The 27,930-nt window shown below is 41.5% G+C and overlaps 3 protein-coding genes across 3 annotated transcripts; 2 read left to right on the top strand and 1 right to left on the bottom strand.

Annotated features, from left to right (window-relative positions):
- Window positions 1–6,342: 6,342 nt before the first annotated feature.
- gabarapl2 (GABA(A) receptor-associated protein like 2) lies at window positions 6,343–17,860 on the bottom strand. Its single transcript, XM_072386811.1, has 4 exons — window positions 17,739–17,860; window positions 16,638–16,693; window positions 14,928–15,100; window positions 6,343–7,476 (listed from the first exon to the last, which is right to left on the bottom strand). The coding sequence occupies exons 1-4, from the start codon at window positions 17,770–17,772 to the stop codon at window positions 7,368–7,370; spliced, it is 372 nt and encodes a 123-aa protein (XP_072242912.1). The 5' UTR covers window positions 17,773–17,860; the 3' UTR covers window positions 6,343–7,367.
- Window positions 17,861–18,398: 538 nt separating this feature from the next.
- Window positions 18,399–25,342, top strand: LOC140307798 (transmembrane protein 231-like). The gene is made up of 7 exons (XM_072386812.1): window positions 18,399–18,816; window positions 19,432–19,598; window positions 21,216–21,344; window positions 22,025–22,168; window positions 22,946–23,027; window positions 23,100–23,205; window positions 24,192–25,342. Exons 1-7 carry the CDS (start codon window positions 18,678–18,680, stop codon window positions 24,352–24,354), a joined length of 930 nt encoding a protein of 309 aa, XP_072242913.1. The 5' UTR covers window positions 18,399–18,677; the 3' UTR covers window positions 24,355–25,342.
- LOC140306765 (transmembrane protein 231-like) lies at window positions 24,354–27,719 on the top strand. The gene is made up of 5 exons (XM_072385355.1): window positions 24,354–24,498; window positions 25,317–25,354; window positions 26,092–26,173; window positions 26,246–26,351; window positions 27,327–27,719. Exons 1-5 carry the CDS (start codon window positions 24,354–24,356, stop codon window positions 27,487–27,489), a joined length of 534 nt encoding a protein of 177 aa, XP_072241456.1. The 3' UTR covers window positions 27,490–27,719.
- Window positions 27,720–27,930: the final 211 nt, after the last annotated feature.

The raw sequence follows: 27,930 nt of genomic DNA on the forward strand, positions 1-27,930 counted from the left end.
AACGTGACTGCTTCCATTCCTCACTACTCACTTGTTGTTTGTTGGGTCAACAACTGATCTGTAGCTCAGGATGTAGCTGATCTGTAGCTCAGGATGTAGCTGATCTGTAGCTCAGGATGTAGCTGATCTGTAGCTCAGGATGCAGCTGATCTGTAGCTGATCTGTAGCTCAGGGTGTAGCTGATCTGTAGCTCAGGATGCAGCTGATCTGTAGCTCAGGATGCAGCTGATCTGTAGCTGATCTGTAGCTCAGGATGCAGCTGATCTGTAGCTCAGGATGCAGCTGATCTGTAGCTCAGGATGCAGCTGATCTGTAGCTCAGGATGTAGCTGATCTGTAGCTCAGGATGTAGCTGATCTGTAGCTCAGGATGCAGCTGATCTGTAGCTCAGGATGCAGCTGATCTGTAGCTGATCTGTAGCTCAGGATGCAGCTGATCTGTAGCTCAGGATGCAGCTGATCTGTAGCTCAGGATGCAGCTGATCTGTAGCTGATCTGTAGCTCAGGATGTAGCTGATCTGTAGCTCAGGGTGTAGCTGATCTGTAGCTCAGGATGTAGCTGATCTGTAGCTCAGGATGTAGCTGATCTGTAGCTGATCTGTAGCTCAGGATGTAGCTGATCTGTAGCTCAGGATGCAGCTGATCTGTAGCTCAGGATGTAGCTGATCTGTAGCTCAGGATGCAGCTGATCTGTACCTCAGGATGCAGCTGATCTATAGCTCAGGATGTAGCTGATCTGTAGCTCAGGATGTAGCTGATCTGTAGCTCAGGATGCAGCTGATCTGTAGCTCAGGATGCAGCTGATCTATAGCTCAGGATGTAGCTGATCTGTAGCTCAGGGTGTAGCTGATCTGTAGCTCAGGATGTAGCTGATCTGTACCTCAGGATGCAGCTGATCTGTAGCTCAGGATGTAGCTGATCTGTAGCTCAGGGTGTAGCTGATCTGTAGCTCAGGATGTAGCTGATCTGTAGCTCAGGATGCAGCTGATCTGTAGCTCAGGATGTAGCTGATCTGTAGCTCAGGGTGTAGCTGATCTGTAGCTCAGGATGTAGCTGATCTGTAGCTCAGGATGTAGCTGATCTGTAGCTCAGGGTGTAGCTGATCTGTAGCTCAGGATGTAGCTGATCTGTAGCTCAGGATGTAGCTGATCTATAGCTCAGGGTGTAGCTGATCTGTAGCTCAGGATGTAGCTGATCTGTAGCTCAGGATGTAGCTGATCTGTAGCTGATCTGTAGCTCAGGATGTAGCTGATCTGTAGCTCAGGGTGTAGCTGATCTGTAGCTCAGGATGTAGCTGATCTGTAGCTCAGGATGCAGCTGATCTGTAGCTGATCTGTAGCTCAGGATGTAGCTGATCTGTAGCTGATCTGTAGCTCAGGATGTAGCTGATCTGTAGCTCAGGATGCAGCTGATCTGTAGCTGATCTGTAGCTCAGGGTGTAGCTGATCTGTAGCTCAGGATGTAGCTGATCTGTAGCTCAGGATGTAGCTGATCTGTAGCTCAGGATGTAGCTGATCTGTAGCTCAGGATGTAGCTGATCTGTAGCTCAGGATGCAGCTGATCTGTAGCTGATCTGTAGCTCAGGATGTAGCTGATCTGTAGCTCAGGATGTAGCTGATCTGTAGCTCAGGGTGTAGCTGATCTGTAGCTCAGGATGTAGCTGATCTGTAGCTCAGGATGTAGCTGATCTGTAGCTCAGGATGTAGCTGATCTGTAGCTCAGGATGCAGCTGATCTGTAGCTGATCTGTAGCTCAGGATGTAGCTGATCTGTAGCTGATCTGTAGCTCAGGATGTAGCTGATCTGTAGCTCAGGATGTAGCTGATCTGTAGCTCAGGATGTAGCTGATCTGTAGCTCAGGATGTAGCTGATCTGTAGCTCAGGGTGTAGCTGATCTGTAGCTCAGGGTGTAGCTGATCTGTAGCTCAGGGTGTAGCTGATCTGTAGCTGATCTGTAGCTCAGGGTGCAGCTGATCTGTAGCTCAGGGTGCAGCTGATCTGTAGCTCAGGATGCAGCTGATCTGTAGCTCAGGGTGTAGCTGATCTGTAGCTGATCTGTAGCTCAGGGTGTAGCTGATCTGTAGCTCAGGATGCAGCTGATCTGTAGCTGATCTGCAGCTGATCTGTAGCTCAGGACGCCCTGCACTGTCCCGCTGTTCAGAGAGGTTGATGGCCTTATTTTCACAGGGCATGTTGTGAGTGCAGCTGCCTGGCTGCGGTTGTGCTCTCAGCTGCACGTATCTGCCTCTAAGTTTGGATTCTCAGTCATGGTTCAAAGACCCTCCCCATGTTTGACCCACAGACAGCACCGAGGAGGCTTTTACCGTAAACCATTTATGTTGGAATATGTCATTCATTTCATGATACAATATGAACCTCATCTTGGGTTTCTAATCTGATAGAACTTTGTTTTTCAGCAGGATACCCGTATAATCGGTCGTTTTCTGTATCTTTACATCAGTGTTCACGTCTGGTTTTGGCTTTATAGTCATAAAAACAAGAGTTTTTAGTTTAAAAATGCAGGAAACAATCAACGTTCACATTTGAGTAGAAGTCATCGACATAGTTTCCCCTTTAAAAGCCACACTGACTCCTCAGCTGATTCAGAGCCCTGTGCAGTTTCTTTTTGTTCATTGTAACACAAATTATTTGCCTCAGGCTGTAAATTCTCACTCAAAAAGACAAAGAGTGAGTAGAACCTGCATATTTCTGCACAGCAGCCTCTTCTCTGGAGGCCAGAAGTGATTTCAGTGTAAGAACTGAGGATTAGTTGTGCTGCTGCATCAGCTCAGCAGATTCCACCTGATTCCTCTTGGCTAACAGTGAACGACGTGTTGCAGTTTAAAGTCAGGATGAGCATTCTCATGCTATTAGGATTCAGGATAATTCCACTCTATTTCCGCCTGGCATATTTCCTGTTGTCTTTCTCTCTCCGCCTGCACTCACTTCTCTGCTGGCAGCCTGAAGAGCAAAGCTTTTCATGAACACCTGTTGTTGCAGTATCCGAGCTCCCAAACAGCAGGTAATTCATCGGTTTGGTGAAGGCTGCTCTCCTGGAGTTGGTGCTTCATCTCCCAAAACCCACCAGAGGGAACCACCCAGGCTGGCTGTGTAGACTGAAGGCACCTTTCAGAGATTGGACATGTTAGCATGTCAAGGTTTAGCAGTTTTTATGAGTTATGTCCCTCGTTTCTGTGCTAGTGTGGTTTATTTTTTCATTTTGAGTTGTTTTTTATCGTGCACCTCGGCCATTTTGCCTCCTGGTTTCAGTTTAAACCTGATTTCAGTTTCCTAATATCTCCACGCCTCCGTTTCAGCTGTTGCTTGCCACTCAGTGCATGAATTCTCCTTTGTTTTCTTTGTTCTTTGTCACTTCATGAACATCTATACCCGTCCTGTGCCTGTTTCCTGCCTCATTTGTCAGCCAAGCAGCAGCAGTTGTCACTGCTATCATCATCTTTAGTTGAGTTAAGTTCTTAAGATGATCTAAAGATGACCTGAGATTGTCTAAGTTGGACAATCTTGATCCCAAACTTTAAGCATTTTGTGACTCTGTAGACATTGAGCATGGCTGAATTATTGCTGAATTAATGAATTATAAACAATTCATTAAACCTTTTATGTCAGGAGTTTGAATTGTTCTGCTGTTTTTAACCCAGTTTAAGTAGCAACAACAGAATTTTTCATCAACCACAGAAAGTGGAGAAAAGGGTTGCCGGTAGCTCACCTGGCTGAGTGGTTAGAGGTTAGAGTCCGAACCTGTGAGTCACTTTCCTGCAGGTCAGTCCCTCCCATTTCTGTATCTCAGATGCTTTTCAATGCAACTAAACTGTTTTCATGTTTTCCAGCTAGGATTTAACTGGAAAACATTTGGATTTTGACAACTGTTCTTTGTCTTTTCTGTCAAAAATTATGTGGAGTTCCCCAAGGCTCCATTCTGGGGCCACTTTTGTACAACATCTACACACTTCAACTTGCTCTGAAACCAAAAAGTATGAAAATTATGCTGATTAAAGATAAAAATACCGGCATTAACACTCGTCTTTGACCAGTCTGGGCTGCTGGTCCACCACAGAAGGTCCTGAACCCACATATTGGAAAGGTAAATTAAATCGGCTTCTTCAGGTTTTTAGTCTCCTTATAAAACACACCTGTGAACCTATCAAGATGTAATTATACGTATATATATTACCTTTGGTGTGTAGATTTGTACTAATCATGATTTTAACTTTCTTACAAATCCCAGAGTATTAATAAAAAGTTATAACAAATCAGTTAATTAAAACCTTAACTGTATCTGTGCTGCATTTCCTCTACATACTGACGGCCTATAGATAAAAATCCATTATTTCCACAGATTTATGGTTATAAGATATGATATAATATACCCCATCCAGAAAATATTTGGCCTTTTCCTACCTTACATGATATAAATCTAATGTTCATCAGTGAGTTTAAATGTATTTCCTGTCTCTGGAAGCATCTTTAAACCCTGAGATCACACATGATAAATGAAATAAAAAAATAAACATGCAGTACTTCTAATAAGGCAGAAACAGCCTGAAAATCCAGTTTGAATCACGTTTATTGGTCAGTTTTACCTTTTTCAAAGTCTTTTGGACATATATGATGACCACACAACACTGATTAAAATATGTTCCTGAATATTATCACATTCTAACAACACATTAACATCTTCTGCAAGAAGTTAAAGGTCCTGAATCAGCTGGAACTCGTTCATGGGCTCGAATAAAAGGTGGAAACATTCAAAATGTTAGCGTCGCCTCAGTGAAACGGACTAAATTAACTCGAGCTTCTGAAACCCGGAGATTACAGCGCTGTCTATGCAAGGCGAGCTAAAAATGTGCCGCCACGATTTAATTAACCAACGTTTCTAATCATTAAAACTTTAAGAAGATATGACACTTACACACACTGCGCTATACATATCATGTGATGTTAAAAGTGCACCAGGGTCCTTTTTCTGTACTTTTACTACATTTTTCCTGTGGTTTTTAACTAATGTTTTTGAACCAGTCATTTATTCTTTGAGTAAATTCAAGCGAATTCCTCCTCCTGATGTTGAAAGGCTCAAAAATGAGGAAAAGAGCCAGAAAAGACCTGATGATTGATTATTCAGGTGCTGATTAACACAGGATCGAGCGCTCTGCAGCAGATCTACAACCAGATGAAATACAGGGAGACGAAGTGATGGAAATGAATGGAATTAATGACCAGATGAAAGGTGTTTGTATGGCTCTTTGCTTATTTCCTTTTTAATTAAAGATAGAAACATCACATCCCTTTTTTCAAGGCAGGAGCCCTCAGTTCATGTTGATTTGAGACGTTCTGCTTAATATTAAAAAAGTGTTAGAAAGCCTTCCAGATCCTGAGGACTTTCTGGAAACCCTCCTTTTTGGAGGTTAAACCTTTATATCCAGCATTTTATAGGAATCATGTTCTCACCACATTGGGAATGATCTCAATAAGCTTGAATTCATGTATAATCCAGAGGCAGGAGGCCACCTAATGGAGCCTGAGTTTAGTTCCTCCTCAGAATAAAACTCTAAATCAACCAGGTCAAAACAGATTAAAGTGCACTTTCCAGACTTTAATTTAAAGGCTTTTCATTCATTTCAGTTCCAGTAGAAATTAATGGCAGGGATAAGATGATCAGAGATCCAGATGGCAGGAATAAAGTGTGGAGACCAAACAAAGTGTCGAAGATCCAAAGCCCAGCAGCTCCTCTGTTAAACATGGCGGCGGGGGTGTGATGGTTTGGGCGGATTCGCCTAAATGACTTTAATTTAAAATGGAATGTGCACATCAGGACCAGGGCATTTAAGAGTCTGTTGGAGCTCATTTCTCGTCGTTTTCCTGCCTTTTGTTTGCAACCTGCTTGTATTTACGCATTAATCCACGACTCGTTTCGAGGCTACGTTCATTTTTAGTTTGGTTTTGCCAATCTGGGCTTTGACTTGTCCCCAAAAATAGGATTTCAGCGACAGAGACTCTACAGAAACGGGTTTTTTGTGCACATCAAGTGAAGTGACGCGTCACACTGAGCAGGTTTTGGGCTGTTTAATCATTTCCTGTTTAGCTCAACATTACTTTGCATTATTTTCAGAGTGAAGCGCTGCTTCGTGCTGATTAAATAGTTCCTTCTTTAAAGGAAGCAAACGGCTGCTAAAGTTTCCACTCGGATCGAAACATTTACATCAGGAGCCTGTTACCACCTTTCATATTAAATGTACCCTGAACTGAAACCGAAAGGAAAACTGGAGACATCAGATACTTTATTCCTCATAACTTAATGCCAAAAGAGAAAAAGAAAACCTCTAAATGTCAAATTGAAGAATCAGACTTTATTCAAACAGCACATTTCATACAAGTCAAACACAACTGAAAGAGTTTTACAGTTAATAACTACACAGGATGGGGAATAAGGAGCTGGGACTGGTGCCGAGATTAAAAGGATACCACCAAAGATAACAGACTTCATGGTATTAACTCCTTAAAGACTTTAACAAACTTCCACTGCGACCAGCAGAAGAGGCTCAAAGATCTTATCAGGGAGAAGTAATGAGGCGTAAAAAGTGCTCAGCGAGACGCGTCACTCCACTGGGGGGGGGGAATAAAGTGAGCGATCAGACCCTTCCAGGCGTGCACGGAGCACAGATCGAACCCTTCCAGGCGTGCACGGAGCAGAAAGGAGCAGAAAGGAGCAGAAAGGAGCAGAAAGGAGCAGAAATACATAAAACCGTGTAAAGCTTTTAATGGAAAGAATCCTCACTTTTCGGCTCTGGAGCTGTTTTCATTCTTTATTTTTACTGCAAAAAGCTGCTTTGAGCTGATGGAATGAAGAGGAACTGAAAGCTGATCTGAGCCGGACTCTCCTCCACGCTCGCTGCCTTTCTTTCACGTGCACGGCCTTTCTTTCACGTGCACGTGGGTTTGATCCCATCACAGAGCACTTTGATGGTTCAGCTCACGGTCGCAGGGTTTCTGACGAAGAACTGGGTTCGTCTCGGTTTAATTTTCCCTCTTTTAGTCTAATACTGAGGCTGAGAATCTGCTGCCAGCTGCTGTCGTTGCTAATCGGACGTGTCGGCAGTGTTTAAGATGTGTCTCCATGAGCTTAAACCAGCGATGGTGACAAAAAGACGACCTTTAAAGTCAGACGTTGTTTTTGTCCCTAATCACCAGCCGGGACTTTTGTTGTTTAATTTCAGCGATATTCTGTGTTTTCGGTATAAAAACTTGACAGTGCAGAATGTGTGGATGCATTACGTGAGAAACACGTGTAAAGGTCCGAATCTGAAGCTCTGCAGCAGTGAGTCGAGCCCTACTGTGGGGGGGGGCAGGAAGGATTAACCCTGTGCTGTATAAAAGGAGCCAAAGGTGTTTTCTCCGCTGTAGGCAACATACAGGAAGCCGTCCTCGTCCTTCTCCTTGTCGTACAGCTGGCCCATCGTCAGACTGCAACACAGAGCAGAAACAGCAGCTTCAGAGTCTCCAACAATCACAGAAACAGCAGCTTCAGAGTCACCAACAATCACAGAAACAGCAGCTTCAGAGTCTCCAACAATCACAGAAACAGCAGCTTCAGAGTCTCCAACAATCACAGAAACAGCAGCTTCAGAGTCTCCAACAGTCACAGAAACAGCAGCTTCAGAGTCTCCAACAATCACAGAAACAGCAGCTTCAGAGTCACCAACAATCACAGAAACAGCAGCTTCAGAGTCCGGTTTTGCTCAGACAAACCCAAATATCTGGTATTTTCTGGTGGTCTGAACCCTTTAATGGAAGTGTGAAGCTGAGGGGATGATTTCCTCCTTAACTGCCAGCAGGGAACAGAACACTTTATGATACAGGTTTTAAAATCTCTGTCATTTATATAAATCTGATTTTAATGCAGACTGTTTATTACCAATAAAAAGTACGGTTTAAATGGACCTAAAAGGTTTAAATGTATGCGGTCAGGTCCATCAGGATTTGAACTCGCACACAATTCGTTACATTTTGCTTTTGTGCAGATTGAAACATATTGAATCGTAAGAAGAGGCTTTTTTTTTTCTTTATTTCACAACAAACTGAGGAGATAAAAAGTTCTGCTGGATCTAAGTTTGTGGTTCATGGGGACAAAGGAAGGAGGCCGTCCTTTGGTTGAAAAACGGGCCGCGGGTTAGAGTGGGTCGTCCAATAACCGGAAGGTTGGTGGTTCGATTCTCGCCCCTCAAAGCTTGAGCAAAGCACCGTACCCCGGCGCTGTGAAAGGAGCTGCCCACCGCTCCAGTGTCTGTCTCCATGACCCTGTGCACGTGCACGTGCGTGTGCACGTGTTCAACAGCTGCCAACCAGGTTGGGTTAAATGAGTCATTTTGTGCATTTCCTGAATCTACAGAACAATAAATACACGACTTTTTAATCTTAAACTGAACCACCAACCAGAGACTTTAGGAGCTGCCAAATCAGCAGTTATTTTGGAGCTCGGTAACACAAAAAGCCTCTAAAATCCCAGCTGTAAAAACAGAAAGTCGCCTTCAGATTTAAACCAGTAAGAAACCGGAGAAAAAAGCCTGTCGTTCTGAAATAAGATTCCTATTCTAATTAATCTGAGCCAGAGTGTGACCCCACACCGTCACACATGGTGGGGGAGTGTTGCATCATGGGGGATTTAAGGTAACTAAATCACTGATCATGTGAGAGATCAGCGCTTAAAGCACCGAGACATCGAGACGATGAAATCAAAAGGAGCTGTGCAGCTGATGAGGATAACAACATAATTTACTCTTAAAGGAGTCTTTGCTCCGGCTTCTTAGGGTGGAAAAGCTCTAATGTGCTGAAACATCACAATAGTTGATGCAGTTTCTTTTAAAGAGCTGCAGGTGCAGTAAAATGATCCTTTAAATCCAGCAGCAGCACAACAGAAGACTCTGGGAAGCGGGTCAGATGTCTCAGATAAACTATGATTATGCATCTTATCATTATGTCAGGAGTAACTGGGGCTGGTGGGAAAAAGGTGGGATCCGTGTAAAATGAGAATGAAGGAGTGGCTTCGCCCTCTGCCTCGGAGAGACCTGCAGACCTAAGATTTATACGGTTTGTTCTAAGGTTGGAACAGGAACCTAAGATTTATACGGTTTGTTCTAAGGTTGGAACAGGAACCTAAGATTTATACGGTTTGTTCTAAGGTTGGAACAGGAACCTAAGATTTATACGGTTTGTTCTAAGGTTGGAACAGGAACCTAAGATTTATACGGTTTGTTCTAAGGTTGGAACAGGAACCTAAGATTTATACGGTTTGTTCTAAGGTTGGAACAGGAACCTAAGATTTATACGGTTTGTTCTAAGGTTGGAACAGGAACCTAAGATTTATACGGTTTGTTCTAAGGTTGGAACAGGAACCTAAGATTTGTACGGTTTGTTCTAAGGTTGGAACAGGAACCTAAGATTTATACGGTTTGTTCTAAGGTTGGAACAGGAACCTAAGATTTATACGGTTTGTTCTAAGGTTGGAACAGGAACCTAAGATTTATACGGTTTGTTCTAAGGTTGGAACAGGAACCTAAGATTTATACGGTTTGTTCTAAGGTTGGAACAGGAACCTAAGATTTATACGGTTTGTTCTAAGGTTGGAACAGGAACCTAAGATTTATACGGTTTGTTCTAAGGTTGGAACAGGAACCTAAGATTTATACGGTTTGTTCTAAGGTTGGAACAGGAACCTAAGATTTATACGGTTTGTTCTAAGGTTGGAACAGGAACCTAAGATTTATACGGTTTGTTCTAAGGTTGGAACAGGAACCTAAGATTTATACGGTTTGTTCTAAGGTTGGAACAGGAACCTAAGATTTATACGGTTTGTTCTAAGGTTGGAACAGGAACCTAAGATTTATACGGTTTGTTCTAAGGTTGGAACAGGAACCTAAGATTTATACGGTTTGTTCTAAGGTTGGAACAGGAACCTAAGATTTATACGGTTTGTTCTAAGGTTGGAACAGGAACCTAAGATTTATACGGTTTGTTCTAAGGTTGGAACAGGAACCTAAGATTTATACGGTTTGTTCTAAGGTTGGAACAGGAACCTAAGATTTATACGGTTTGTTCTAAGGTTGGAACAGGAACCTAAGATTTATACGGTTTGTTCTAAGATTGGAACAGGAACCTAAGATTTATACGGTTTGTTCTAAGGTTGGAACAGGAACCTAAGATTTATACGGTTTGTTCTAAGGTTGGAACAGGAACCTAAGATTTATACGGTTTGTTCTAAGGTTGGAACAGGAACCTAAGATTTATACGGTTTGTTCTAAGGTTGGAACAGGAACCTAAGATTTATACGGTTTGTTCTAAGGTTGGAACAGGAACCTAAGATTTATACGGTTTGTTCTAAGGTTGGAACAGGAACCTAAGATTTATACGGTTTGTTCTAAGGTTGGAACAGGAACCTAAGATTTATACGGTTTGTTCTAAGGTTGGAACAGGAACCTAAGATTTGTACGGTTTGTTCTAAGGTTGGAACAGGAACCTAAGATTTATACGGTTTGTTCTAAGATTGGAACAGGAACCTAAGATTTATACGGTTTGTTCTAAGATTGGAACAGGAACCTAAGATTTATACGGTTTGTTCTAAGGTTGGAACAGGAACCTAAGATTTATACGGTTTGTTCTAAGATTGGAACAGGAACCTAAGATTTATACGGTTTGTTCTAAGGTTGGAACAGGAACCTAAGATTTATACGGTTTGTTCTAAGATTGGAACAGGAACCTAAGATTTATACGGTTTGTTCTAAGGTTGGAACAGGAACCTAAGATTTATACGGTTTGTTCTAAGGTTGGAACAGGAACCTAAGATTTATACGGTTTGTTCTAAGGTTGGAACAGGAACCTAAGATTTATACGGTTTGTTCTAAGGTTGGAACAGGAACCTAAGATTTATACGGTTTGTTCTAAGGTTGGAACAGGAACCTAAGATTTATACGGTTTGTTCTAAGATTGGAACAGGAACCTAAGATTTATACGGTTTGTTCTAAGGTTGGAACAGGAACCTAAGATTTATACGGTTTGTTCTAAGATTGGAACAGGAACCTAAGATTTATACGGTTTGTTCTAAGATTGGAACAGGAACCTAAGATTTATACGGTTTGTTCTAAGGTTGGAACAGGAACCTAAGATTTATACGGTTTGTTCTAAGATTGGAACAGGAACCTAAGATTTATACGGTTTGTTCTAAGGTTGGAACAGGAACCTAAGATTTATACGGTTTGTTCTAAGGTTGGAACAGGAACCTAAGATTTATACGGTTTGTTCTAAGGTTGGAACAGGAACCTAAGATTTATACGGTTTGTTCTAAGGTTGGAACAGGAACCTAAGATTTATACGGTTTGTTCTAAGGTTGGAACAGGAACCTAAGATTTATACGGTTTGTTCTAAGGTTGGAACAGGAACCTAAGATTTATACGGTTTGTTCTAAGGTTGGAACAGGAACCTAAGATTTATACGGTTTGTTCTAAGGTTGGAACAGGAACCTAAGATTTATACGGTTTGTTCTAAGGTTGGAACAGGAACCTAAGATTTATACGGTTTGTTCTAAGGTTGGAACAGGAACCTAAGATTTATACGGTTTGTTCTAAGGTTGGAACAGGAACCTAAGATTTATACGGTTTGTTCTAAGGTTGGAACAGGAACCTAAGATTTATACGGTTTGTTCTAAGGTTGGAACAGGAACCTAAGATTTATACGGTTTGTTCTAAGGTTGGAACAGGAACCTAAGATTTATACGGTTTGTTCTAAGGTTGGAACAGGAACCTAAGATTTATACGGTTTGTTCTAAGATTGGAACAGGAACCTAAGATTTATACGGTTTGTTCTAAGGTTGGAACAGGAACCTAAGATTTATACGGTTTGTTCTAAGGTTGGAACAGGAACCTAAGATTTATACGGTTTGTTCTAAGGTTGGAACAGGAACCTAAGATTTATACGGTTTGTTCTAAGGTTGGAACAGGAACCTAAGATTTATACGGTTTGTTCTAAGGTTGGAACAGGAACCTAAGATTTATACGGTTTGTTCTAAGGTTGGAACAGGAACCTAAGATTTATGCAGTTTGTTCTAAGGTTGGAACAGGAACCTAAGATTTATACGGTTTGTTCTAAGGTTGGAACAGGAACCTAAGATTTATACGGTTTGTTCTAAGGTTGGAACAGGAACCTAAGATTTATACGGTTTGTTCTAAGGTTGGAACAGGAACCTAAGATTTATACGGTTTGTTCTAAGATTGGAACAGGAACCTAAGATTTATACGGTTTGTTCTAAGGTTGGAACAGGAACCTAAGATTTATACGGTTTGTTCTAAGATTGGAACAGGAACCTAAGATTTATACGGTTTGTTCTAAGGTTGGAACAGGAACCTAAGATTTATACGGTTTGTTCTAAGGTTGGAACAGGAACCTAAGATTTATACGGTTTGTTCTAAGGTTGGAACAGGAACCTAAGATTTATACGGTTTGTTCTAAGGTTGGAACAGGAACCTAAGATTGTTCCTGCTCTTCGGTTCCCCAGATAAACACCATAAATCCTACAACAACCTTCACTGCTTTAAGCTCATCTCTGCCTCACGATTTCTAAATAAACTGTATTTTATTATCTGGTAAATAGTGGATTTCGAGGTTGATGCCAACAGCTGTGAGTTTAAAAGATAAATAATATTAATAATAATAATAATAATATGTTTCAGTGCTGATGGACAGAGACGGCGACATCACAATATCACGCAAGCTAAAGCTAACGTGTTGCTGCTTCTTCAAGCATCGTGAGGAGAAGACACAAAGCTTTTAACGACGCTTTAAACACCTCAACCCACCGTTTTATCTGAAGGGGAAAGAAAGCCTGTGAGAATGAACCAAATCCAGCCTCCAGGTTCTGCTGTTGGATTCTGAAACGCTCAGTAACCCGAGCGCTTTATTTTAAAATTAGTTAGAGAAGGAGAAGGTACTCTTGGACATAATATAAGTTATTTTACTGGAACCTATTTATTTATAGGCCCCGGATAGACTGGCAACCTGTCCAGAGTCCCGCCTCTCGCCCAGTGGCTGCTGGGATAGGCTGCAGCCCCCCCCCTGCAAACACTGAATGGATTAAGCAGGAATAGAAATGGATAGATGCATCGATTCATTCCAAAAATTGTTCTTTTGCAAACATGGGAACGCATTTTTCGTTCGAGAAAAGTTCCAAAAAAGTAATTTGAGTTCTAATAAGGCAGATCACTTAGCCAAGAAAAGCAGTTTAACATCCATAAATGATTTGAACATAGAGTCTAAAGTCCAGCTTTAAAGGTGACATATGAAGGGAAAATCGCTTTTTTCTGCTCTTGGGAGCGAATCAAGGGTAGAACATTTTCTTTAGTTATTTTTGTGTGAAAGTTCCTCATTTAACGAGCCGTTCTGATTTTCATTTCTAAAGTACGTCACTCCTTAAGTTGGCCCCGCCCCCTCTGCTAAGCCCCGCCCCCTCACATCCACCCTGCTGGGCGGATGAAGCCAGCTTCTGGTGGAAATGTTCTGCTGTCAGCTGCACTGAGGAGCATGCATCTTCCATCCAGCAGCAGCCTCAGAGGATATAAGAGCCCAGTGGATAAACTATATCTGAGGCTAATGTTCCAGCAGAGTTAGCTAAAGACTGTGAATGTGCAGCAGCCACTTTTCATCCCACTGTTTTAACAACTTGGTCCAGTTCAACGCTGGACTGAAGGAACTGAGCCACGAAGAGGATCAGTTCCAGCTCTCAGAGCCTGAACTTCAGAGCAGGGAAATGGAAGCATCTGAGAAATAACTCCTCATGGTTTATTTACTGATTTATTTCTTCCTTTAGCAGCAGCTAACGCTAACAGCTTAGCTAATGAAATAACTCCTCATGGTTTATTTACTGATTTATTTCTTCCTTTAGCTGCAGCTAATGCTAACAGCTTAGCTAATGAAGAAATAACTCCTCATGGTTTATTTACTGATTTATTTCTTTCTTTAGCAGCAGCTAATGCTAACAGCTAACGCTAACAGCTTAGCTAATGAAATAACTCCTCATGGTTTATTTACTGATTTATTTCTTCCTTTAGCAGCAGCTAACGCTAACAGCTTAGCTAATGAAATAACTCCTCATGGTTTATTTACTGATTTATTTCTTCCTTTAGCAGCAGCTAACGCTAACAGCTTAGCTAATGAAATAACTCCTCATGGTTTATTTACTGATTTATTTCTTCCTTTAGCAGCAGCTAACGCTAACAGCTTAGCTAATGAAGAAATAACTCCTCATGGTTTATTTACTGATTTATTTCTTTCTTTAGCAGCAGCTAATGCTAACAGCTAACGCTAACAGCTTAGCTAATGAAATAACTCCTCATGGTTTATTTACTGATTTATTTCTTCCTTTAGCAGCAGCTAACGCTAACAGCTTAGCTAATGAAATAACTCCTCATGGTTTATTTACTGATTTATTTCCTCCTTTAGCAGCAGCTAACGCTAACAGCTTAGCTAATGAAGATGACACACATCAATGCTGCTACTTTTTGAAAGATGAACATTATTGTTCCCACATTACTTTGTTTTGGGGTGTTTTCGGGGGGGGGGGGGGGGGGGGGGGTAGTTGAAAGCTCCTGACCTCAATGAAAGGGTGGGGTTGAGGGGCACTTGCCAAGTCTCCCCCCTGCAAACAGACTGCTAACAAAGAGGTGTGAAAACAGGCTGAAACCAGCATGCAGTATTCTGACCTCTCATGCAGCTCAATAAAACCTTTTTATAAAGGGGGGAACATTTTAAGCTCAAACTGTCATCAGGAAGCTGCTCAGCTTCATGTAGCACCATAAAAACCACTTATTATTACACACATTATTATTATTATGGCTATCGAGGTAACTGAAAGGCTGCGGTGCTGCTCTCACCTGGACTGAGGCACAGTTTTGTCAACGAACAGGAAGATGGCTTTCTCTGAAGGCAGCTGGATCCGTTTCCTGATGATCCACATGAACTGGGCCACTGTGATGTCAGAGGGAACCAGGTACTTCCTCTTATCGATGTCCACGATCTGAGAGCCAGAAACCTTCTCCACTATCACCTGGAAGAATGAACAGTAAGCAGGTATGATAGATTTATATGAGATTAATTAACTGGACTTCATTGGATTAGGATTACAATGAATTGAACTCCAATTGGCTTGAATTATAATCATTATTATATTATTTAAGTGCCTTGAGATGACTTTTGTTGTAATTTGGCACTTTATAAATAAACTGAATTGAATTTATAAGCAGATTTATAGTTTTAAAAGCCTTTGTTCTTTCTTTGGATTTAACATGAACTTTAAGGTCTAACAGGATATATTAATAATGTTAATTTGTCAGGTTCGTAACCAGGCAACAAACCCAGCTGAGCCTTCATATAACATATCTGTAGAGGTGTAAGCTCTGATGATATTTCAGGAGAACGAATGAGCGCCGCAGGAACATTATTAATGTTCAGCTCTCTTGAAATGAAAGCTTTAAAGACAAAAGCATGAACTTCTCTCCCTCCTGTGACTTATTGCAGCTTTTAAAAGTTGCCATGTCTGATATGCCAGCCTGTTTCAATCATTTTAGGGCCCCAGAACCTCTACTGATTCAGACTGTTTCAGCCCACAGGAACCATTTCATCCTCATGGTGTTGCACTGGATGTGTGTGTGAACCTTAAATTTAAAGATATTAACTTCTTTATTCCCATTCCCGGGCCTGGAACCGCCCAGGAGCGCCTGAGATACCCTTTTTTATTCCATTACTGCACCAAATCGTCTTGTTTTATCCCTCCAGGAATTCACCCTCTGAACAATCAATGCAAATTTTGTCCAGTCGCCACAACTTTGATGCAACTTTGATGCAGATGTTTTGCTCCTCCAGCTGTGCACAGATGGGTTTCAGGTCTCCAGGAAAGAGTTTCCCACAGAGGGTCACAGTCAAGGAGGAGCTCTAAACAGAAATGCTTTTTCTGTCTATTGAGGTGTTATAGACATCAGAATCCCATCCGAACACCTCCCTCGGAGGGATTCCAGGTGCTTTTAGCTCAGAGGACACCAGGGGACATATCTATGTCACACCGGGGGATTGAATAACTTTTGGTGGCCTGGAAACCTCTCAGGATCCCCCAGGCTGAGCTGCAGGAAGTAAGGCAACCGTTAAAGATAAGAGGTGGTAGAAAATGAAGGCCATTCTTTGTCCTCAAAGCAAGAGAAGCACATTAAAATGACTCTTTAGATCGGACCTTAGTGGGGGCAAAGTCCTGCCCTGGGACTAAAGCAGCTGCAGGAAATGGATTTGAACTATAATCTGCTAAATTATTGATCTGTGAAAGGCTGTAATGGGCCTTTAGTGAGATGCAATCCCTTTAAGTTTGCTTTGTTTTCTGTGGTTTGACACATGGACATTTAGACAAATGGCCGCTTTAATCTGTCATATTTGACATTTTACTGAAAGTTATGGGTTTGTTTACACTAAGTCAGCTGGTGATCTGTTTGGGTTTAATTCCCTACTGCTGGAGCCAACATTCACTCTTTATCAATCCTTCCTTATCTCTCGACTTCCTGTCACTCACTCGTCATTCGCACCCCTCCCCCACAACTCACCGGTACTCTGTCGGGGTATTTGTTGCGTATTTTGGCTGACTCCACACATCGGTGCTCTGAGGGAGAGACAGCAAACAAACAGGAAGTCAGAGATTAATGGGATGAGTGAGGCCTCCTGGGACCTCTGGCTCGGCACAGGGCTCCAGAAACAGGGCAAAGCACAACATGTAGCCTCAGCCCACAGAGCAGTTGATGCTTTAAATGCAAAAAGAACCAAACCACAAGTCAGGGGGATGATTAGCAATTTCAGGAGTGACCCATAATCACATTATGAATCATACAAATGGCCTTTATTTAGTGGTTCTAAACACACTCAACATCATCTCAATGTAGGAGCAATAATTCCAGGGAGGGGAGGGTGAGGTGAGGGTGAGGACTGGTGTATCCATTTAGGTGCACTCGCTCATTAGCCCAGATAAGAGGCCTACTTTTGGACGTGTTTCTTTAAAAAGGAGCCCTGAGGTTATCTGATGAGAGCATGAAAACAAATGTCACCCACAGGACTGGAACATGCTGCTGCCATCAGATTCTGGAGAGAATTTTACACAAAACTTACTCAAAATTCTGCTAATTCCAACCGTTTAGGGGCCAAATGTGAAGGAAACACTTGGCATCCATGTACAGGATGGTGCACCACAAATGTCATGTTAATTACCCTGAAAGGTGCTGCTGAACAGCAGGAAACAGTACATTAAACTTGGGGTACTAATTTAGCTGAAACTGACCAGATTAATAGATTTTATTACCAATGGGCTTTGCTTTTACACCAGTAAGAAATGGAATAGATGCTTACGATGGAAGGACAAATTTCGGGCAAGGATCAGCTGATTAATTTGATTTATACACGATGTTGAAGGTGAGCTTAATTTTGAGGTCTTTCAGAAAAACATGTTAGCATTAGTTGCTAGTCATGCACCATTAGTAAATATCGACTGACAGCAGCCATTTGCAGGTGGCAGCGAAAATCATGCATTATTGCGTCTATGAGGGGTGATATAGCCAGAAAATAACAACAGGTCGATGCGGGGATGGCAGTAGAGAAGGAAGATGCATGATACGATCAGAACAGCTCTTGTTTCATAACAATCCAAACCCCTTTACCGAGGGAATGGTCCTCTTTAAACATCCATTTCATCTTTGCTGGATCCCCGCACTGAGGCGTGACGGCAGAGGCGAAGAGAGCTTCTAACTCAGCGGGTAATGTCGGCGTAATGTCCAAAAAATCCAGACAAATGCGATCAAAACAAAACGTCAACAATAAGTCTCTGCTTCTGAGCTGTCGGTCTGGCAGAGGGGTGACGTCACCGTCAGACAGGGGTGTTGGTGCGAATGCTGCCTTCGGGTGCCGTCGGAGAAAGTCGGTTAATATAAAAACGTCAACTTATACATAACACAGACTAGAGATCCTTTTTGAAAACATTTTGAAATAATTGATCAAATTATAAAGTAAAATGTAAATTAACTAATCAGTTGCTGTACCTAAATTTTCAATTTCCTCCTCATCACTCTGTTATTATGTGACAGAAGCAGAGAAAATACTTATTGGATTCCAAATCATAAGAGAGACATAACACTACAAAGATGCAAAACTGTCTCAGAGAGATACCACAAAGAGACACTAAACAATGCGCATGTGACACTTCATTAGTATCCTTAAATCTTTCTTCTATACGAGTCTACGTTACACTTAGTTTCTAGTTTGCTGTTGCACCAACTCCATTGAACGCAGCCTCAGCGCTAACATTGGCAGCCATGGTAACCGCCAGACGCTTAACATGGCGCATTGCGTGCGACTTGAGTAGCTTCAGAAGCTAACATAAATAGCATGTTAATGCCTAAAGTTTTGTGATGAATGTACCTCTAAAGGTTATTTCATTCCGGAAGCAGGTAGATGGATATTATTTGATAAGGACTAATCTGCGTTTGTTCAGCGTTTTCTTTTCTGTGAAGTTTAAAACACTTTAATCATTCAGGTTAGCATCTGTGCTAGCTGTGCATTAAGCTAGCTGGCGGTTAGGAACGCTCTTTATATCAACACTTATGGCTTTCTATGAAGTCTACTCCCACCCGGCTGTGATACGTTACAAAACCAGCGTGTGTACAAAGGCCACTTTGTTCCTGGTAGTTGTTTTGTGCCTAACCTACATCCCACCTCTGCTGGTCGCTTACAGGAGTCAAGGTAAAGGATTGTGATGTGTGACGCTCAACTGTTGTGCTTCTTGTTTAAGAAACAACACAGATGTCCATGAAAGTCTTAGATACGCTTTAACAAACACAGACAAAGCCTTGAAAAGGTACAAAATCTGTTTATTGATACTTCAACATGAGAACAGTTTTAGAAACAATCCACCATTATTCCCACAAGCCCAAATCAACACATTCTACTGATCCATTCATGAAAAACAGAAACACACCCTTATCTTACATTAAACCTTTCAAAGATGGACTTTTCTGTCTAAAAAATGTGATTTAATCAATAAATTAGTTATCAGGATAGCTTTCAGTCTAAATGTAAAGAGCACTGGTTTGTTTTTAGGCTGCTGGTGGCTCAATTTATGAATTTTGTGCTCCGAAGCCCCCGAGAAGGGGGATCCTGTCCTGCTTTGAGGATAAAAGGTTCAGCAATAAGAGGAAGGTTTGATAAAGGTTAAACCAGTGATAGAACCACGGCTCTGTGAGTTATATTCAGGAAAAGTGATTAGACACGCCTGTACAGAGTCTGATTTATAATAACCAGATTCAGTTTTATCAGGTAGGCATGCCTGCCCACTGTTTGAAGTTGTTCTTATTTCAGGTTTCTGGATAAAACGAAGCACTTATGAAGAGCAACCGGTTGTGAGGTTCCAGTACCAGACTCTGCTCGTGGCAGCGACCAGTACTGAGGGACACTATGTTGCCTGGAGCACCTTCCCCCATCTGAACAACATGCTTGGAGCCAACCTACGGATCCCTGCTGTGTCTGTAAGAACAGATTATATGTATTTAATCAGTATTAAATCCCTTAAATCAGCGCTTGATTACTTGGTAGAAAAAGTCTGAAGACCACAGGTTTATTTTATGACTTTTGTCGACTTAATTTTGAACGACTCTGTTTCTATGAACATCACCTGTCAGAGTTTAACTTAAACACTTATTTATTCTGTCATATTTGACCAGGTACTTAGAGCTTTATTGGGTTTGATTTGATCAGTTGTTCAGTATTTAATGTCAGAAACTGGGAATAATCATTAGGTTAATATTCTAACCAACTCTACAACTTTAATTCTTCTTGAGTTGAATCATTTTCTGATGATATGTTTCTGTAGTGAAGTCCTGAATTTAGGTGTTAAACACTTAAACTATTAAGGCTGAACTCGAAGTCATGTTGGAATGACACAAGAACAAAACTGAATCATTGAGTTCGTCCAACCAGAACCAGACTAAACACGTCAGAAACTGTGACCAAAAATCCCCCAAAAGAGCACAAAGAGCACTCTGTCACTCTGATAAAACTCTGTCGCTCTGCTCTAATAAAACTCTGTCGCTCTGCTCTGATTAAACTCTGTCGCTCTGCTCTAATTAAACTCTGTCGCTCTGCTCTAATAAAACTCTGTCGCTCTGCTCTAATAAAACTCTGTCGCTCTGCTCTAATAAAACTGTCGCTCTGCTCTAATAAAACTGTCGCTCTGCTCTAATTAAACTCTGTCGCTCTGCTCTAATAAAACTCTGTCGCTCTAATAAAACTCTGTCGCTCTGCTCTAATAAAACTGTCGCTCTGCTCTAATAAAACTCTGTCGCTCTGCTCTAATAAAACTCTGTCGCTCTGCTCTAATAAAACTCTGTCGCTCTGCTCTAATAAAACTGTCGCTCTGCTCTAATAAAACTGTCGCTCTGCTCTAATTAAACTCTGTCGCTCTGCTCTAATAAAACTCTGTCGCTCTAATAAAACTCTGTCGCTCTGCTCTAATAAAACTGTCGCTCTGCTCTAATAAAACTCTGTCGCTCTGCTCTAATAAAACTCTGTCGCTCTGCTCTAATTAAACTCTGTCGCTCTGCTCTAATAAAGAATAAAGTCCTGCTTTTTATAACTACAGCATCATGATAAAATCAAAAATCACAGCTCAAGTAACTCAAAGACATCGTCTGCACATTAAATTTGGCGACTCTTACATGTAGAATAATTCACAGCAGAGATTTTAGTCCTGTGCATGTGCTGCTGGGAAAAATATGGCGGTCCATTTAAGTTCAAACTTTAACCGCAGCTCAACTCAATTTAATCATACTGACGGGATATAAATAAACGACAAAACACTGAAGAAAAGGGAAACATTTTGGGTCAAAAAGAGACTGAAAGGCAACGATGACTGGATGTGAGTAGAAATATATAAAGTTTTATTGGACAGATTGAATTGGATTGAATTCTTGATGAAGTGGAAGGATGTCACACCAGCTCTGAAGTTCTGTAAATGTACAGATATTTCAAAGGGGAGCACCTAACAATACATATATTTCATATTCAGACAACCAGCAGTATATATAGAGGTGCCTCACAACTTCTTTAAAGTTTAACTGATTTGTTTCCATGACGACGCTCTGCAGGTGAGAGAAGAGGACCTGAACCGGGACGGGAAGTTGGACCTTTTGATCTTTCAGCTGCAGCTTCCTCTGAAACCCGATGAGCAGATGTACAGCGTCCAGCTGCTGCTGACCTTCAGCTACCAGCTCTTTGTATGTATTCTGTCCTCTAAAAAAACATGTAAAACGATGTAAAACGATGTAAAACGATATAAAACTATGTAAAAACTACGTAAAAACTACGTAAAAACGATGTAAAAACGATGTAAAACGATATAAAACGATGGAAAACGATGGAAAACTATGTAAAAACTATGTAAAAACGATGTAAAACGATGTAAAACGACGTAAAACGATGGAAAACTATGTAAAAACTATGTAAAAACGATGTAAAACGATGTAAAACTATATAAAACGATGTAAAACGATGTAAAACGATATAAAACGATGTAAAACGATATAAAACTATGTAAAACGATGCAAAACGATATAAAACGATGTAAAACGATATAAAACGATATAAAACGATGTAAAAACTATATAAAACGATGTAAAACTATGTAAAACGATGTAAAACGATATAAAACGATGTAAAAACTATATAAAACGATGTAAAAACGATGTAAAAACGATGTAAAACGATGTAAAACGATGTAAAAACGATGTTAAATGATGTAAAACGATGTAAAACGGCTGTTTTAAGCAGCCTGATGAAAAAGCAACACGTGCTGCTAAGTTTAAGGACACAACGTTAGTTTTATATATCCAACTCTTTAAAAGCTCCACAGCACAGCAGCGTTACAGAGGAACATGTCTTTGGTTCTCTTCCCCAGCGGATGTCCACAGTGGTGATGCAGAGCCTGGCCTTTGTGCAGCACGCTTCTCCTGTTCCCGCCGCCAAGCTGTTCATCAGCGGAGACCTGCGGCTGCAGCAGAGGACGCCGCTGCCTCATCGGGGGTTGTACAACATTTACAACGTGAGAAAACACGAGTTATTCTTTAATGAGGAGGAGTTTATTGCTGCTGATATAAGGAGGCAAATGGCCTTTATGGGTTTTATATGATTTGGTGACGGTACAGCCTGATGTGAGATAAGATAAATCTTTACTGCCCATTATAGCTTTTAACAAAAGAGCAACAAAGCAATAGAAGCGTTTCCATCAGCCTGTTCAGATCGGAACATTAGGCCATCATTTCAACTAAAATCCCCCGATTCACACAAATGAAAAGGGATGGAAACAGCTGTGTTCTGACGTAGAGCCCAACTGTTTCCGGGTCTCTCACAGGACAACAAACATGGCGGCCAACAGAAGGTTTGTGTGGCTTAACTTTAATTAAGGAGAAACAAATAACTGGACAGTAAACAGCAGAGAAGTGACAGCTTATAGCAAGAGCTCCGCATGGAGAGGAGTAGCTGGGGGTAAAACAGCCTGGTTGTCATGCCAACCTGCAGAAAACTGTACTTTTGATGGAAAAACACATGATTCGAATCACTTTTGGATGGAAACATGACTAATGAGTAACTGAAAGTTAACTGAAGTGTTTCCATCCAAGCATTCATGCCAAAGAGTCCAAAGAGTCCAAAGAGCCTCGGGGCGAATACTTACACAAACAATATTTAGTTATTCCCGTTATTATCGGCATTAATAAAGAAATACGCTGTTTAACATCCTCACTCTGGCCTATAACCAGGACATATTTGCAGAACATTGTAAACTGTGGTGTCAGTTTTGTTGCGTCTGTTTCACACCAAGGTGTCGGTGATCGACGAGTCCAGTCCTTTCGCGAGTTCCTATGACCTCGAAAACATCGTCAGGAGCTACCAGAAGAGGAACCGTAAGTGGACAGAACTTCACTTTGAATGTCAGCTGGCTGTCACTTCATGGCGCTTTCCTTTTTCTGCCTTAGTGACCACAGTGCTGTCCTGTCCAATGCCGGTTTGGACTGTGGGCCGAGCCGCTGGTTCCCCCTTTGAGCTCACTGCTGAAATCCGTTACCCAGCCGAGGTCATCAGATATCCTTTAAACCTTCTGAAAATGGCTTTATTCCAGCTTTAAGCACCAAGTGCTGCTCATAACTATTCTGAAGTTTAACACAAACCAGTGAATTTATTCCTTAAAATCATATTGATACTAAATAAATTATTTTAAACACTCTGGGAATGAGAAGCTGAGAAAAATACACAATTCTTTTGGATGATCACTGTTATTAACTATTAACAGTATTAATAGTTAACTATTAATAGTTCATTTAATCATTAATAATTCATTATTAATCTCAGTAATTTTACCCTCATCAGCAGTTTTTTTTCAACCCTTCACTCCAACATCTTTGGATGAGCACGAAAACTTTCATGCAACTCTGTCATAATAGTAATAATAATCCTGTGTTTGGAAGAAAAAAAAGAGACTTTTTAGCCGACTCAGCGAGTTATTCTCACAGATGTGAGCTCCTAAACGAGTTAAACATCTGCTGAAACAGATGTTAGGCAGATAAATCTGGACTAGTTCAGAAAAGATTCCTTTCTGGTGGAAAACATTTAGGGATTTATGGATCATCCTGTAACTGACATTTAAGATCTTGGTCATATTTTCATTGTTTTGCTCTTGTCTGTGGAGCTAAATGTGTTTGAGTCTCTTTGTTTTTACATGGAAGAGTCGTAAAGTTTAACAGAAATATTAAATCCACCCACAGGCTGTGAAACATTAACGTTTCATCATCATTAACCGCAGTTCATGAGCTTCAAAGTGACTCGATGCTAATTCAGAGGAATGAAATGAATCAGAATAAAATGGACCTTTTCAGCTCAGCACTCCGGGTTTTCTTCCACAGACCCACATGGTCCGGTATGATCAGCGGTTCGTTACAGTGAAACGTTCATGTCTGGCAGAGTTGGGTAAGAATGACTCTTTAGAGCTCATTAGAGCTCATAAACTGGGCTAACAAACAGAGCTTTGGTCTGATGTCATCATGAGTTCCACCTTAACCGTCTCCCTCCACTTATCGTCCTGGCTTCTGGGAAACCATCAAGTTTGCCTGGATTCAGTACGTCAGCGTCCTGCTCATCTTCCTCTGGGTCTGTGAACGCATCCAGAGGTTTGTTTTTCAGAACCAGGTTCTAACAACCGTAGCCATACCTGTGGGGAAACCTCACCTGTCGTGATGCAGCGGGAACACTCTGCCTGCAGCTGTGCATCGACCTCTGGAGCCTCTAACTTCACTCAGTCTGGCTGTCTGCTAGCTTCTCAGTGCTGTTCCCAGATCTTAGGGCCAACATCCTGTTCCAAACACCCCCTAAAAACCAGCAGTAACCCCCTCTGAGCCCAACTAACCAGCTGATCCTTTATCTGCACATTGTTGTACGATGTTTTTAATAAATGAAGCCACAAGTTGATCAAAGTGAGAAGACAGCTTCACTTCTGGTGCAGGCAGGAGGCGAAGAGGCACTGAGTAAAGTCCCATCATCCTGCAGGCTTTCTTTTGTTCTGACACACCTTCTCCATCCAGTTTTAAGGCAAACACCAGGTTCTACATTAGATGAATATGAAGACACTATCAGCTGCATCAGAGACATTCACCCTGGAAACGTCCACTGAACCATCGCCTCAAACAGCTCAGCTGGTGGCAGGTTTTGTAGGTTTTATAGGTTCCTCTTATCATAGAGAACCAGCAGAGAACTTCTCCCTTCACAAAGCAGAAACCTCGCCCAGCTGCTTCTGTGAGATAAACCACGGAAGCCGGAACACCAGCTGAACATTTCCATGACCTCCAACGTCTGAACGTCTGTCAGCTTCTTCACAGTTTGAGTGAAATCATTCAAAGTTTCTTCTTTAACATCAAAGGTTCATCCTTTTCTGTTGGATTACTAGTTGTTCTGAAAAAGAATCTCTCTCCTTCGCTGCAGGTTCTTTAGCATGTGTAGAAAACAGATTTTCTGTATTTCTGTCTTTAAGGCGGATATTTGTGACATTAAAGACATTCATTTTTGTATCATACATGGCTTCACTGGTTAAATGCTCTCTTTAACCAAAACACACCCATTTTTAGCATATTTAAATCATGTTTAGTCACAGCTCAGTGCTTTCTTCTTTTTACCCACCGAGCTACACTCCTAATCCCGTAAAGACAACCTTTGTTGTACAACATTGTACAACATTTACAACGTGAGAAAACACGAGTTATTCTTTAATGAGGAGGACTTTATTGCTGCTGATATAAGGAGGCAAATTGCCTTTATGGGTTTTATATGATTTGGTGAAGGTACAGCCTGATGTGAGATAAGATAAATCTTTACTGCCCATTATAGCTTTTAACAAAAGAACAACAAAGCAATAGGAGCGTTTCCATCAGCCTGTTCACATCGAGAACATTAGGCCATCATTTCAACTAAAATCCCCTGATTCACACAAATGAAAAGGGATGGAAACAGCTGTTTCCGGGTCTCTCACAGGACAACAAACATGGCGGCCAACAGAAGGTTTGTGTGGCTTAACTTTAATTAAGGAGAAACAAATAAATGGACAGTAAACAGCAGAGAAGTGAGAGCTTATAGCAAGAGCTCCGCATGGAAAGGAGTAGCTGGGGGTAAAACAGCCTGGTTGTCATGCCAACCTGCAGAAAACTGTACTTTTGATGAAAAAAAATCACTTTTGGATGGAAACATGACTAATGAGTAACTGAAAGTTAACTGAAGTGTTTCCATCCAAGCATTCATGCCAAAGAGTCCAAAGAGCACCTCGGGGCGAATACTTACACAAACAATATTTAGTTATTCCCGTTATTATCGGCATTAATAAAGAAATACGCTGTTTAACATCCTCACTCTGGCCTATAATCAGGACATATTTGCAGAACATTGTAAACTGTGGTGTCAGTTTTGTTGCGTCTGTTTCACACCAAGGTGTCGGTGATCGACGAGTCCAGTCCTTTCGCGAGTTCCTATGACCTCGAAAACATCGTCAGGAGCTACCAGAAGAGGAACCGTAAGTGGACAGAACTTCACTTTGAATGTCAGCTGGCTGTCACTTCATGGCGCTTTCCTTTTTCTGCCTTAGTGACCACAGTGCTGTCCTGTCCAATGCCGGTTTGGACTGTGGGCCGAGCCGCTGGTTCCCCCTTTGAGCTCACTGCTGAAATCCGTTACCCAGCCGAGGTCATCAGATATCCTTTAAACCTTCTGAAAATGGCTTTATTCCAGCTTTAAGCACCAAGTGCTGCTCATAACTATTCTGAAGTTTAACACAAACCAGTGAATTTATTCCTTAAAATCATATTGATACTAAATAAATTATTTTAAACACTCTGGGAATGAGAAGCTGATAAAAATACACAATTCTTTTGGATGACCACTGTTATTAACTATTAACAGTATTAATAGTTAATTTAATCATTAATAATTAATTATTAATCTCAGTCATTTTACCCTCATCAGCAGTTTTTTTTCAACCCTTCACTCCAACATCTTTGGATGAGCACGAAAACTTTCATGCAACTCTGTCATAATAGTAATAATAATCATGTGTTTGGAAGAAAAAAAAGAGACTTTTTAGCCGACTCAGCGAGTTATTCTCTCAGATGTGAGCTCCTAAACGAGTTAAACATCTGCTGAAACAGATGTTAGGCAGATAAATCTGGACTAGTTTAGAAAAGATTCCTTTCTGGTGGAAAACATTTAGGGATTTATGGATCATCCTGTAACTCTGACTTTTAAGATCTTGGTCATATTTTCATTGTTTTGCTCTTGTCTGTGGAGCTAAATGTGTTTGAGTCTCTTTGTTTTTACATGGAAGAGTCGTAAAGTTTAACAGAAATATTAAATCCACCCACAGGCTGTGAAACATTAACGTTTCCTCATCATTAACCGCAGTTCATGAGCTTCAAAGTGACTCGATGCTAATTCAGAGGGATGAAATGAATCAGAATAAAATGGACCTTTTCCAGCTCAGCACTCCGGGTTTTCTTCCACAGACCCACATGGTCCGGTATGATCAGCGGTTCGTTACAGTGAAACGTTCATGTCTGGCAGAGTTGGGTAAGAATGACTCTTTAGAGCTCATTAGAGCTCATAAACCGGGCTAACAAACAGAGCTTTGGTCTGATGTCATCATGAGTTCCACCTTAACCGTCTCCCTCCACTTATCGTCCTGGCTTCTGGGAAACCATCAAGTTTGCCTGGATTCAGTACGTCAGCGTCCTGCTCATCTTCCTCTGGGTCTGTGAACGCATCCAGAGGTTTGTTTTTCAGAACCAGGTTCTAACAACCGTAGCCATACCTGTGGGGAAACCTCACCTGTCGTGATGCAGCGGGAACACTCTGCCTGCAGCTGTGCATCGACCTCTGGAGCCTCTAACTTCACTCAGTCTGGCTGTCTGCTAGCTTCTCAGTGCTGTTCCCAGATCTTAGGGCCAACATCCTGTTCCAAACACCCCCTAAAAACCAGCAGTAACCCCCTCTGAGCCCAACTGACCAGCTGATCCTTTATCTGCACATTGTTGTACGATGTTTTTAATAAATGAAGCCACAAGTTGAAGTGGTTGAAGTGAGAAGACAGCTTCACTTCTGGTGCAGGCAGGAGGCGAAGAGGCACTGAGTAAAGTCCCATCATCCTGCAGGCTTTCTTTTGTTCTGACACACCTTCTCCATCCAGTTTTAAGGCAAACACCAGGTTCTACATTAGATGAATATGAAGACACTCGACCAGACATTCACCCTGGAAACGTCCACTGAACCATCGCCTCA

Source organism: Leuresthes tenuis, unplaced genomic scaffold, assembly GCF_036924035.1.
Source record: "Leuresthes tenuis unplaced genomic scaffold, fLeuTen1.0.hap1 SCAF_5, whole genome shotgun sequence".
NCBI lineage: Eukaryota > Metazoa > Chordata > Actinopteri > Atheriniformes > Atherinopsidae > Leuresthes > Leuresthes tenuis.

Bases quoted from the DNA above. Each gene is read 5' to 3' on its own strand.
- LOC140307798 (XM_072386812.1), top strand. From the start codon at position 18,678: ATGGCTTTCTATGAAGTCTACTCCCACCCGGCTGTGATACGTTACAAA. The intron at 21,345-22,024 runs GTATGTATTCTG...TCTCTTCCCCAG, and splicing joins CCTTCAGCTACCAGCTCTTT to CGGATGTCCACAGTGGTGAT. The intron at 23,206-24,191 runs ATATCCTTTAAA...GTCTCCCTCCAC, and splicing joins TACCCAGCCGAGGTCATCAG to TTATCGTCCTGGCTTCTGGG.
- LOC140306765 (XM_072385355.1), top strand. From the start codon at position 24,354: ATGCAGCGGGAACACTCTGCCTGCAGCTGTGCATCGACCTCTGGAGCC. The intron at 26,174-26,245 runs GTAAGTGGACAG...TTTCTGCCTTAG, and splicing joins GAGCTACCAGAAGAGGAACC to TGACCACAGTGCTGTCCTGT. The intron at 26,352-27,326 runs ATATCCTTTAAA...GTCTCCCTCCAC, and splicing joins TACCCAGCCGAGGTCATCAG to TTATCGTCCTGGCTTCTGGG.
- gabarapl2 (XM_072386811.1), bottom strand. From the start codon at position 17,772: ATGAAATGGATGTTTAAAGAGGACCATTCCCTCG. The intron at 16,694-17,738 runs GTAAAGGGGTTT...TCTCTCCCTCAG, and splicing joins TAAAGAGGACCATTCCCTCG to AGCACCGATGTGTGGAGTCA. The intron at 15,101-16,637 runs GTGAGTTGTGGG...TCATTCTTCCAG, and splicing joins AATACCCCGACAGAGTACCG to GTGATAGTGGAGAAGGTTTC.